At 44.6% G+C, this 12,445-nt stretch overlaps 1 protein-coding gene across 1 annotated transcript in view; it reads right to left on the bottom strand.

Moving 5' to 3' along the window:
- The window catches only part of LOC134340289 (plexin domain-containing protein 1-like), a 536,023-nt gene that overhangs the window by 101,090 nt on the left and 422,488 nt on the right, over positions 1-12,445 (bottom strand). The window contains exon 11 of the mRNA XM_063037340.1: positions 1,351-1,477. Coding sequence (XP_062893410.1) covers positions 1,351-1,477 — 127 coding nt within the window. The remainder of the gene's footprint in view (positions 1-1,350; positions 1,478-12,445) is intronic.

Genomic DNA, 12,445 nt, shown 5'->3' with positions numbered 1-12,445 from the left:
ATGGAAACAGGCCCTTCAGCCTATCTAGTCTGTGTCAAACTGTTGTTCTGCCTCATCCCATCAACCTGCACCCGGACCATAGCCCACCATACCTCTCCCACTCATGTACCTATCCAAACTCTCTATCAAATCTGTAACCACCACTTCCACTGGCAGCTCATTCCACCCTCGCACCATCCTCTGAATGAAGAAGATCCCTGTCAGGTTCCCCTTAAATATTTTGCCTTTCACCCTTAACCCACGACCTCTAGTTCTAGTCTCACCCAGCCTCACTGGAAAAAGCTTACTTCCATTATACCCTTCATAATTTTGTATATATATCAAATCTCCCCTCATTCTCCAGGGAATAAAGTCTAAACCTATTCAATCTTTTCCTATATATGTGATCAAGTCCCAGCAACATCCTTGTGAATTTTCTCTATGCAGTCTTCAATATTATTGATAGCTTCCCTGTAGGTAGGTGACTAGACCTGTAATGTTGGGACTGAGCATTATAAACAGTGGATATAGAGTCACAGCATCATACAGCACAGAAACCAACCTATCAGCCTGACATGTTCACTGATTCCTTTTAAATGCATTCAGATATTACTCTTCTGTGCCTTGTCTATTTTAAAGTCTATCTAATTGTCCCTTAAGCGTAGTAATTGTATCTAATTTCACTACCTCCTTCGATAGTGCATTTCAGATATCAACTCTACCCTCAGATCCCTTTTAAAACTCCTTCCTTTCACCTTAAATTAAATCTTATTTTTGATCCTCCTACTATGGGAAGAAAAGATTGTATTAATGCCGCTCATAACCTTCTGCACTTCTTTCAAATCACTCTTCAGCCTCCTTCGCTAAAGAGAAAGCAAGACCACCTGTCCAATTTTTTCTTATAAATCCTCCAATGCAGGCAACATCCAGGTGAATCTCCTCTGCACTCTCACCAGTGCAACCACATCCTTGCTGTAGTGAGGTGACCAAAACTGCAGATAACACTCTAAATATGACTAAATGATGTTTTCTAAAGCTGGAACATAATATCCCAATACTTATATTTTAAGCCCCAATCTATAAAAGCAAGCATACCCTGTGCCTTCTTAACTATTCTGTCTTCCAGTCGGAAAGTTATGTTGTAGCATTATAAAGTTCTGATTCAGCCACATCTAGAGTACTGCATTCAATTCTGGTTGCTCCATTACAGGAAGGAAGCAGAGGCTGTGGATAGCGTGCAGAAGAGGTATGAGAAACCTTGGCCCAGATAATGATAATAAGCAGAGTCTACTCTGAAGATGAACCACCTAATTTCGTTCCACTCATTGTCTGGGCTGATCTAGATGAGTCAGAGATACAACGTGTATTTACCTTCTGTCGTGAGACTGCTTGAAAGAAGCACTGACGTGGTGTCGCTTTCCAATGAGTTTGAAAGGGTTGTTGTTGAGGAGGTATCTTGGAAATGTTCTGGAAGATTCTCGCAGAGCTCAATGTTATGCTGAAATATTCAAGAAATAATTATGGATTAAAATAATGACAGAAATTTAATAAGTAAGAATTGTTGGATGACATATTTCTTTTAGATCCTGCACTTAAGTATATGCTAAGCTGTGGGAGTAGAATTGTAGCCTGTTCAAATTCATCTATTAAAGATTAGCTTCATTTGTCACATGCACATTGAAACATACAGTGAAATGTGTCATTTGCATCAACTATGAACACAGTCTGAGATGTGCTGGGAGCAGCCCGCAAGTTTTGCATTTCCCTGGCATTTACAGAGAAGCCACTCATACCAAGTTCAGGGACAGCTACTTCTTTTCAATCATTCAGTTCTTGAGCCAACCAGCACAACCTTAATTACTACAGTTTAGCAACACTATGACTATTTTGACTACTTCACACTAAAATAGCTCACATAAAAGTTGCTGGTGAACGCAGCAGGCCAGGCAGCATCTCTAGGAAAAGGTGCAGTCGATGTTTTGGGCCGAGACCCTTCGTCAGGACTAACTGAAGGAAGAGTGAGTAAGGGATTTGAAAGTTGGAGGGGGAGGGGGAGATCCAAAATGATAGGAGAAGACAGGAGGGGGAGGGATGGAGCCAAGAGCTGGACAGGTGATTGGCAAAAGGGATATGAGAGGATCATGGGACAGGAGGTCCGGGAAGAAAGACAAGGGGGGGGGACCCAGAGGATGGGCAAGCGGTATATTCAGAGGGACAGAGGGAGAAAAAGGAGAGTGAGAGAAAGAATGTGTGTATAAAAATAAGTAACAGATGGGGTACGAGGGGGAGGTGGAACCTTATAGTTCCCACACCTTGCACTTCCCGTTCCTACCTCCTACCCAAGATCCACAAACCTGCCTGTCCTGGCAGACCTATTGTCTCAGCTTGCTCCTGCCCCACCGAACTCATTTCTGCATACCTCGACACGGTTTTATCCCCCTTTGTTCAATCCCTTCCTACCTATGTTCGTGACACTTCTCACGCTCTTAAACTTTTCGATGATTTTAAGTTCCCTGGCCCCCACCGCTTTATTTTCACCATGGATGTCCAGTCCCTATATACTTCCATCCCCCATCAGGAAGGTCTCAAAGCTCTCCGCTTCTTTTTGGATTCCAGACCTAATCAGTTCCCCTCTACCACCACTCTGCTCCGTCCAGCGGAATTAGTCCTTACTCTTAATAATTTCTCCTTCGGCTTCTCCCACTTCCTCCAAACTAAAGGTGTAACTATGGGCACCCGCATGCCTTTTTGTTGGCTTTGTGGAACAATCTATGTTCCGTGCCTATTCTGGTATCTGTCCCCCACTTTTCCTTCGCTACATCGACGACTGCATTGGCGCTGCTTCCTGCACGCATGCTGAGCTCGTTGACTTTATTAACTTTGCCTCCAACTTTCACCCTGCCCTCAGGTTTACCTGGTCCATTTCCGACACCTCCCTCCCCTTTCTAGATTTTTCTGTCTCTCTCTGGAGACAGCTTATCCACTGATGTCTACTATAAGCCTACTGACTCTCACAGCTATCTGGACTATTCCTCTTCTCACCCTGTCTCTTGCAAAAACGCCATCCCCTTCTCGCAATTCCTCTGTCTCCGCCGCATCTGCTCTCAGGATGAGGCTTTTCATTCCAGGACGAGGGAGATGTCCTCCTTTTTTAAAGAAAGGGGCTTCCCTTCCTCCACTATCAACTCTGCTCTTAAACGCATCTCCCCCATTTCACGCAAATCTGCTCTCACTCCATCCTCCCGCCACCCCACTAGGAATAGGGTTCCCCTGGTCCTCACCTACCACCCCACCAGCCTCCGGGTCCAACATATTATTCTCCGTAACTTCCGCGACCTCCAACGGGATCCCACCACTAAGCACATCTTTCCCTCCCCGCCTCTCTCTGCATTCCGCAGGGATCGCTCCCTACGCAACTCCCTCGTCCATTTGTCCCCCCCATCCCTCCCCACTGATCTCCCTCCTGGCACTTATCCGTGTAAGCGGAACAAGTGCTACACATGCCCTTACACTTCCTCCCTTACCACCATTCAGGGCCCCAAGCAGTCCTTCCAGGTGAGGCAACACTTCACCTGTGAGTCGGCTGGGGTGATATACTGCATCCGGTGCTCCCGATGTGGCCTTTTATATCTTGGCGAGACCCGACGCAGACTGGGAGACCGCTTTGCTGAACATCTACGCTCTGTCCGCCAGAGAAAGCAGGATCTCCCAGTGGCCACACATTTTAATTCCACATCCCATTCCCATTCTGACATGTCTATCCACGGCCTCCTCTACTGTAAAGATGAAGCCACACTCAGGTTGGAGGAACAACACCTTATATTCTGTCTGGGTAGCCTCCAACCTGATGGCATGAACATCGACTTCTCTAACTTCCGCTTATGCCCCACCTCCCCCTCGTACCCCATCTGTTACTTATTTTCATACACACATTCTTTCTCTCACTCTCCTTTTTCTCCCTCTGTCCCTCTGAATATACCCCTTGCCCATCCTCTGAGTCCCTCCGACCCCTTGTCTTTCTTCCTGGACCTCCTGTCCCATGATCCCCTCATATCCCTTTTGCCTATCACCTGTCCAGCTCTTGGCTCCATCCCTCCCCCACCTGTCTTCTCCTATCATTTTGGATCTCCCCCTCCCCCTCCAACTTTCAAGTCCCTTACTCACTCTTCCTTCAGTTAGTCCTGACGAAGGGTCTCGGCCTGAAACGTCGACTGCACCTCTTTCTATAGATGCTGCCTGGCCTGCTGCGTTCACCAGCAACTTTTATGTGTGTTGCTTGAATTTCCAGCATCTGCAGAATTCCTGTTGCTGTTCACACTAAAATGGAATTTTTTTGTTACATAATACTATAACTGGAAGGATTTGGTGATTAAGCAACACACATCAAAGTTGCTGGTGAACGCAGCAGGCCAAGCAGCATCTATAGGAAGAGGCGCAGTCGACGTTTCAGGCCGAGACCCTTCGTCAGGATTTGGTGATTAGTTGTGCTCGGTTGTTGGTGGCAGAGAGGGCTGCCGTTCCTAGTATATGTTAGACCATAAGACATAGGAGCAGAATTTGATCACTCGGCCCATTGGGTCTGCTCTGTCATTCCACCATGGCTGTTTTCAAAGTGTTATATCTCCATGCACAGAGTATAAGAAATAAGGTGGATGATCTTGTTGCACTATTACAGATTGTCAGGTGTGATGTTGTGGCCATTACGGAATAGTGGCTGAAGGATGGTTGTAGTTGGGAGCTGAATGTCCAAGGTTACACATTGTATCAGAGGGATAGGAAGGTAGGCAGAGGGGTTGGCATGGCTCTGCTCGTATAGAATGGCATCAAATCAGGAAAAAGATGTGACATGGGATCAGAAAATTTTGAATCTTTGTGGGTTGAGTTAAGAAGCTTCAAGAATAAAAGGACCCTGATGGCAGTTATATAAACAATAGCTGGGATGTGCACTACAGATTACAATGAGAGATAGAAATGGTGTGTCAAAAGGGCAAAGTTATGATAATCATGGGAGATTTTAACATGCAGGCAGATTGGGAAAATTAGGTTGGTAATGGATCTCAAGAGAATAAATTTGTTGAAAGCCTACAAGATGGCCTTTTGGAGCAGCTTGTCACTGAGTCTACTGGAGGATCAGCTACACTGAATTGGGTGTTATGTAATGAACCAGAAGCGATTAGGTAGCTTAAGATAAAGGAACCCTAGGAGGCAGTGATCACAATATGATTGAGTTCAACTTGAAATTTGATAGGGAGAAAATAAAGACTGACATAGCAGTATTTCAGTGGTATAAAGGAAATTACAATGATATGAGAGAGCGGTTGGCTGAAGTAAATTGGAAAGAAATGCTGGCAGGGATGACGGCAAAGCAGCAATGGCTTGAGTTTCTAGGAAAAATAAGGAAGGTGCAGGATAGATGTATTGCAAAAACAAAGAAATGCTCAAATGGCAAAATAGTACAACTGTGGCTGACAAGGGAAGTCAAAGCTAATGTTAAAGCAAAAGAGAAGGCATACAACAAACATAGAAAATAGGTGCAGGAGTAGGCCATTCGGCCCTTCGAGCCTGCACCGCCATACAGTACGAACATGGCTGATCATCCAACTCAGAACCCTGTACCAGCCTTCCCCCCAATACCCCCTGATCCCTTTAGCCACAAGGGGCATATCTAACTCCCTCTTAAATATAGCCAATGAACTGGCCTCAACTGTTTCCTGCGGCAGAGAATTCCACAGATTCACCACTCTCCGTGAAGAAGTTTTTCCTAATCTCGGTCCTAAAAGGCTTCCCCTTTATCCTCAAACTGTAACCCCTCGTTCTGGACTTCCCCAACATTGGGAACAATCTTCCTGCATCTAGCCTGTCTAATCCCTTTAGGATTTTATATGTTTCAATAAGATCCCCCCTCAATCTTCTAAATTCCAACGAGTATAAGCCTAGTCGATCCAGTCTTTCATCATATAAAAGTCCTGCCATCCCAGGAATCAATCTGGTGAACCTTCTTTGTACTCCCTCTATGGCAAGGATGTCTTTCCTCAGATTAGGGGGACCAAAACTGCACACAATACTCCAGGTGTGGTCTCACCAAGGCCTTGTACAATTGCAGTCGTACCTCCCTGCTCCTGTACTCAAATCCTCTTGCTATGAATGCCAGCATACCATTCGTCTTTTTCACCGCCTGCTGTACCTGCATGCCCACTTTCAATGACTGGTGTATAATGACACCCAGGTCTCGTTGCACCGCCCCTTTTCCTAATCGGCCATCATTCGGATAATAATCTGTTTTCCTGTTTTTACCACCAAAGTGGATAACCTCATATTTATCCACATTAAATTGCATCTGCCATGAATTTGCCCACTCACCTAACCTATCCAAGTCACCCTGCATCCTCCTCACAGCTAACACTGTCGCCCAGCTTCGTGTCATCCGCAAACTTGGAGATGCTGCATTTAATTCCCTCATCTAAGTCGTTAATATATATTGTAAACAACTGGGGTCCCAGCACTGAGCCTTGCGGTACCCCACTAGTCACCGCCTGCCATTCTGAAAAGGTCCCGTTTATTCCCACTCTTTGCTTCCTGTCTGCTAACCAATTCTCCACCCACACCAATACCTTAACCCCAATACCGTGTGCTTTAAGTTTACACACTAATCTCCTGTGTGGGACCTTGTCAAAAGCCTTTTGAAAATCCAAATATACCACATCCACTGGTTCTCTCCTATCCACTCTACTAGTTACATCCTCAAAAAATTCTATGAGATTCGTCAGACATGATTTTCCTTTCACAAATCCATGCTGACTTTGTCCGATGATTTCACCGCTTTCCAAATGTGCTGTTATCACATCTTTGATAACTGACTCTAGTATTTTCCCCACCACCGATGTCAGGCTTACCGGTCTATAATTCCCCGGTTTCTCTCTCCCTCCTTTTTTAAAAAGTGGGGTTACATTAGCCACCCTCCAATCCTCAGGAACTAATCCAGAATCTAAAGAGTTTTGAAAAATTATCACTAATGCATCCACTATTTCTTGGGCTACTTCCTTAAGCACTCTGGGATGCAGACCATCTGGCCCTGGGGATTTATCTGCCTTTAAACCCTTCAATTTACCTAACACCACTTTCCTACTAACATGTATTTCTCGGTGAGGTTGAAAAGCTTTTAAAAATAATTAAAAGAATCGATATAAAAGAACGATACAAAAAGCAACTAAAAGAGATGGAGGAAGAGGCTCACAAATAGAAAAAGCTTGGAGACAGCGCAAGAGGGAGGATAGGCAGGTGATAGAGGAGGAACACGCTCAGACCGATGGTTTGAGATGTGTCTAATTTAATGCAAGCAGTATTATGATCAGTACTTGGAGCTGTGATGTTGTGGCCATTACAGAGACTTGGATGGTTCAGGGGCAGGAATGGTTACTCAGAGTGCCAGGCTTTAGATTTTTCAGAAAGGACAGGGAGAAAGAGCTGTTGATCAGAGATCGTGTCGCGGCTGCAGAAAAGGAGGAAGACCTGGAGGGATTGTCTACGGAGTCTCTATGGGTGGAAGTTAGGAACAGGAAGAGGTCAATAAATCTACTGGGTGTTTTTTATAGACCACTCAATAGTAACAGGGACATCGAGGAGCAGATAGGGAGACAGATTCTGGAAAGGTGTAATAATAAGAGTTATTGTGATGGGAAATTTTAATTTCTGAATATTGATTAGCATCTCCCTGGAGCAAAGGGTTTAGATGGGGTGGAGTTTGTTAGGTGCATTAAAGAAGGTTTCTTGACAGAGTATGTAGATTAGCCTACAGCAGGAGAGCCTGTACTTGATCTGGCATTGGGAAATGAACCTGGTCAGGTGTCAAATCTCTCAGTGGGAGAGCATTTTGGAGATAGTGATCATAATTCTATCTCCCTTACCATAGCATTGGAGAGGGGTAGGAACAGACAAGTTAGGAAAGCGTTTAATTGGCGTAAGGGGAAATACGAAGCTATCAGAGAGGAACTTGGAAGCATAAATTGGAAACATATGTTTTCAGGAAACCGTATGGAAGAAATGTGGCAAATGTTCAGTGGATATTTGCGTGGAGTTCTACATAGGTACATTCCAATGAGACAGGGAAAGGATGGTAAGGTACAGGAACTGTGGTGTACAAAGGCTGTTGTAAATCTAGTCAAGAAGAAAAGAAGAGCTTTTGAGGTAATGATAAAGATCTAGAAGATTATAGGGCTAGCAGGAAGGGGCTTAAGAAAGAAATTAGGAGAGTCAGAAGGGGCCATGAGAAGGCCTTGGTGGACAGGATTAAGGAAAACCCCAAGGCTTTCTACAAGCATGCGAACAGCAAGAGAATAAGGCATGAGAGAATAGGACCAATCAAGTGTGACAATGGAAATGTGTGTATGGAACCGGAGGAAATAGCAGAGGTACTTCATGAGTACTTTGCTTCAGTGTTCACTACGGACAAGGATATTGGCGATTGTAGGGATGACTTATAGTGGACTGAAAAGCTTGAGCATGTAGATATTAAGAAAGAGGATGTACTGGAGCTTTTGGAAAGCATCAAGTTGGATAAGTCACCGGGACTGGATGAGATATACCCCAGGCTACTGTGGAAGGCGAGGGAGGAGGTTACTGAGCCTCTGGCGATGATCTTTGCATCATCAATGGGGACGGGAGAGATTCTGAAGGTTTGGAGGTTGTGGATAGAAACATAGAAACATAGAAAATAGGTGTAGGAGTAGGCCATTCGGCCCTTCGAGCCTGCACCACCATTTATTATTATCATGGCTGATCATCCAACTCAGAACCCTGCACCAGCCTTCCCTCCATACCCCCTGATCCCCATAGCCACAAGGGCCATATCTAACTCCCTCTTAAATATAGCCAATGAACTGGCCTCAACTGTTTCCTGTGGCAGAGAATTCCACAGATTCACCACTCTCTGTGTGAAGAAGTTTTTCCTAATCTCAGTCCTAAAAGGCTTCCCCCTTATCCTCAAACTGTGACCACTTGTTTTGGACTTCCCCAACATCGGGAACAATCCCCCTGCATCTAGCCTGTCCAATCCCTTTAGGATTTTATACGTTTCAATCAGATCCCCCTTCAATCTTCTAAATTCCAACGAGTACAAGCCTAGTCGATCCAGTCTTTCTTCATATGAAAGTCCTGCCATCCCAGGAATCAATCTGGTGAACCTTCTTTGTACTCCCTCTATGGCAAGGATGTCTTTCCTCAAATTAGGGGACCAAAACTGCACACAATACTCCAGGTGTGGTCTCACCAAGGCCTTGTACAACTGCAGTAGTACCTCCCTGCTCCTGTACTCGAATCCTCTCGGTATAAATGCCAGCATACCATTTGCCTTTTTCACCGCCTGCTGTACCTGCATGCCCACTTTCAATGACTGGGGTATAATGACACCTCGGTCTCGTTGCACCTCCCCTTTTCCTAATCGGCCACCATTCAGATAATAATCTGTTTTCCTATTTTTGCCACCAAAGTGGATAACTTCACATTTATCCACATTAAATTGCATCTGCCATGAATTTGCCCACTCACCCAACCTATCCAAGTCACCCTGCATCCTCTTAGCATCCTCCTCACAGCTAACACTGCCGCCCAGCTTCGTGCCATCCGCAAACTTGGAGATGCTGCATTTAATTCCCTCATCCAAGTCATTAATATATATTGTAAACAACTGGGGTCCCAGCACTGAGCCTTGCGGTACCCCACTAGTCACTGCCTGCCATTCTGAAAAGGTCCCGTTTATTCCCACTCTTTGCTTCCTGTCTGCTAACCAATTCTCTATCCACATCAATACCTTACCCCCAATACCGTGTGCTTTAAGTTTGCACACTAATCTCCTGTGTGGGACCTTGTCAAAAGCCTTTTGAAAATCCAAATATACCACATCCACTGGTTCTCCCCTATCCACTCTACTAGTTACATCCTCAAAAAATTCTATGAGATTCGTCAGACATGATTTTCCTTTCACAAATCCATGCTGACTTTGTCCGATGATTTCACCGCTTTCCAAATGTGCTGTTATCACATCTTTGATAACTGACTCCAGCAGTTTCCCCACCACCGACATTAGGCTAACCAGTCTATAATTCCCGGTTTCTCTCTCCCTCCTTTTTTAAAAAGTGGGGTTACATTAGCCACCCTCCAATCCTCAGGAACTAGTCCAGAATCTAAAGAGTTTTGAAAAACTATCACTAATGCATCCACTATTTCTTGGGCTACTTCCTTAAGCACTCTAGGATGCAGACCATCTGGCCCTGGGGATTTATCTGCCTTCAATCCCTTCAATTTACCTAACACCACTTCCCTACTAACATGTATTTCGCTCAGTTCCTCCATCTCATTGGACCCTCTGTCCCCTACTATTTCTGGAAGATTATTTATGTCCTCCTTAGTGAAGACAGAACCAAAGTAATTATTCAATTGGTCTGCCATGTCCTTGCTCCCCATAATCAATTCACCTGTTTCTGTCTGTAGGGGACCTACATTTGTCTTTACCAGTCTTTTCCTTTTTACATATCTATAAAAGCTTTTACAGTCAGTTTTTATGTTCCCTGCCAGTTTTCTCTCCTAATCTTTTTTCCACTTCCTAATTAAGCCCTTTGTCCTCCTCTGCTGAACTCTGAATTTCTCCCAGTCCTCAGGTGAGCCACTTTTTCTGGCTAATTTGTATGCTTCTTCTTTGGAATTGATACTATCCCTAATTTCTCTCGTCAGCCACGGGTGCACTACCTTCCTTGATTTATTCTTTTGCCAAACTGGGATGAACAATTGTTGTAGTTCATCCATGCAATCTTTAAATGCTTGCCATTGCATATCCACCGTCAATCTTTTAAGTGTCATTTGCCAGTCTATCTTAGCTAATTCACGTCTCATACCTTCAAAGTTACCCCCTTTAAGTTCAGCACCTTTGTTTCTGAATTAACTATGTCACTTTCCATCTTAATGAAGAATTCCACCATATTATGGTCACTCTTACCCAAGGGGCCTCTCACGACAAGATTGCTAATTAACCCTTCCTCATTGCTCAAAACCCAGTCTAGAATAGCCTGCTCTCTCGTTGGTTCCTCGACATGTTGGTTCAAAAAACCATCCCGCATACATTCCAAGAAGTCCTCTTCCTCAGCACCTTTACCAATTTAGTTCACCCAATCTACATGTAGATTGAAGTCACCCATTATAACTGCTGTTCCTTTATTGCACACATTTCTAATTTCCTGTTTAATACCATCTCCGACCTCACTACTACTGTTAGATGGCCTGTACACAACTCCCACCAGCGTTTTCTGCCCCTTAGTGTTATGCAGCTCTACCCATATCGATTCCACATCTTCCCGGCTTATGTCCTTATTCCCTTGTTCCCTTATAATAAGGATGTTGTTCCCTTATAATAAGGATGTTGTTCCCTTATTCAAGAAAGGGAGTAGAGATAGCCCAGGAAATTATAGACCAGTGAGTCTTACCTCAGTGGTTGGTAAGTTGATGGAGAAGATCCTGAGAGGCAGGATTTATGAACATTTGGAGAGGCATAATATGATTAGGAATAGTCAGCATGGTTTTGTGAAAGGCAGGTCGTGCCTTACAAGCCTGATTGAATTTTTTGAGGATGTGACTTAACACATTGATGAAGATAGAGCAGTAGATGTAGTGTATATGGATTTTAACAAGGCATTTGACAAGGTACCCCATGCAATGCTTATTGAGAAAGTAAGGAGGCATGGGATCCAAGGGGACATTGCTTTGTGATTCCAGAACTGGCTTGCCCACAGAAGACAGAGAGTGGTTGTAGATGGGTCATATTCTGCATGGAGGTCAGTGACCAGTGGTATGCCTCAGGGATCTGTTCTGGAACCCCTACTCTTCGTGATTTTTATAAATGACCTGGATGAGGAAGTGGTGGGATGGGTTAGTAAATTTGCTGATGACACAAAGGTTGGAGGTGTTGTGGATAGTGTGGAGGGTTGTCAGAGGTTACAGTGGGACATCGATAGGATGCAAAACTGGGCTGAGAAGTGGCAGATGGAGTTCAACCCAGATAAGTGTGGGGTGGTTAATTTTGGTAGGTCAAATATGAGGGAGAATATAGTATGAATGGTAAGACTCTTGGCAGTGTGGACGATCAGAGTGATCTTGGGGTCTGAGTCCATAGGACACTTAAAGCTGCTGCACAGGTTGACTCTGTGGTTAAGAAAACATATGGTGCATTAGCCTTCATCAACCACGGGATTGAGTTTAAGAGCTGAGGGGTAATGTTGCAGCTATATATGACCCTGGTCAGACCTCACTTGGAGTACTGTGCTCAGCTCTGGTCGCCTCACTACAGGAAGGATGTGGAAACCATTGAAAGGGTGCAGAGGAGATTTACAAGGATGTTGCCTGGGTTAGGGAGCATGCCTTATGAGAATAGGTTGAGTGAACTTGGCCTTTTCTCCTTGGAGCGATGGAGGATGAGAGGTGA

The sequence above is a fragment of the Mobula hypostoma genome, chromosome X1, assembly GCF_963921235.1.
Source record: "Mobula hypostoma chromosome X1, sMobHyp1.1, whole genome shotgun sequence".
Classification (NCBI taxonomy): domain Eukaryota; kingdom Metazoa; phylum Chordata; class Chondrichthyes; order Myliobatiformes; family Myliobatidae; genus Mobula; species Mobula hypostoma.
This window is presented reverse-complemented; position numbering and strand designations above follow the sequence as displayed.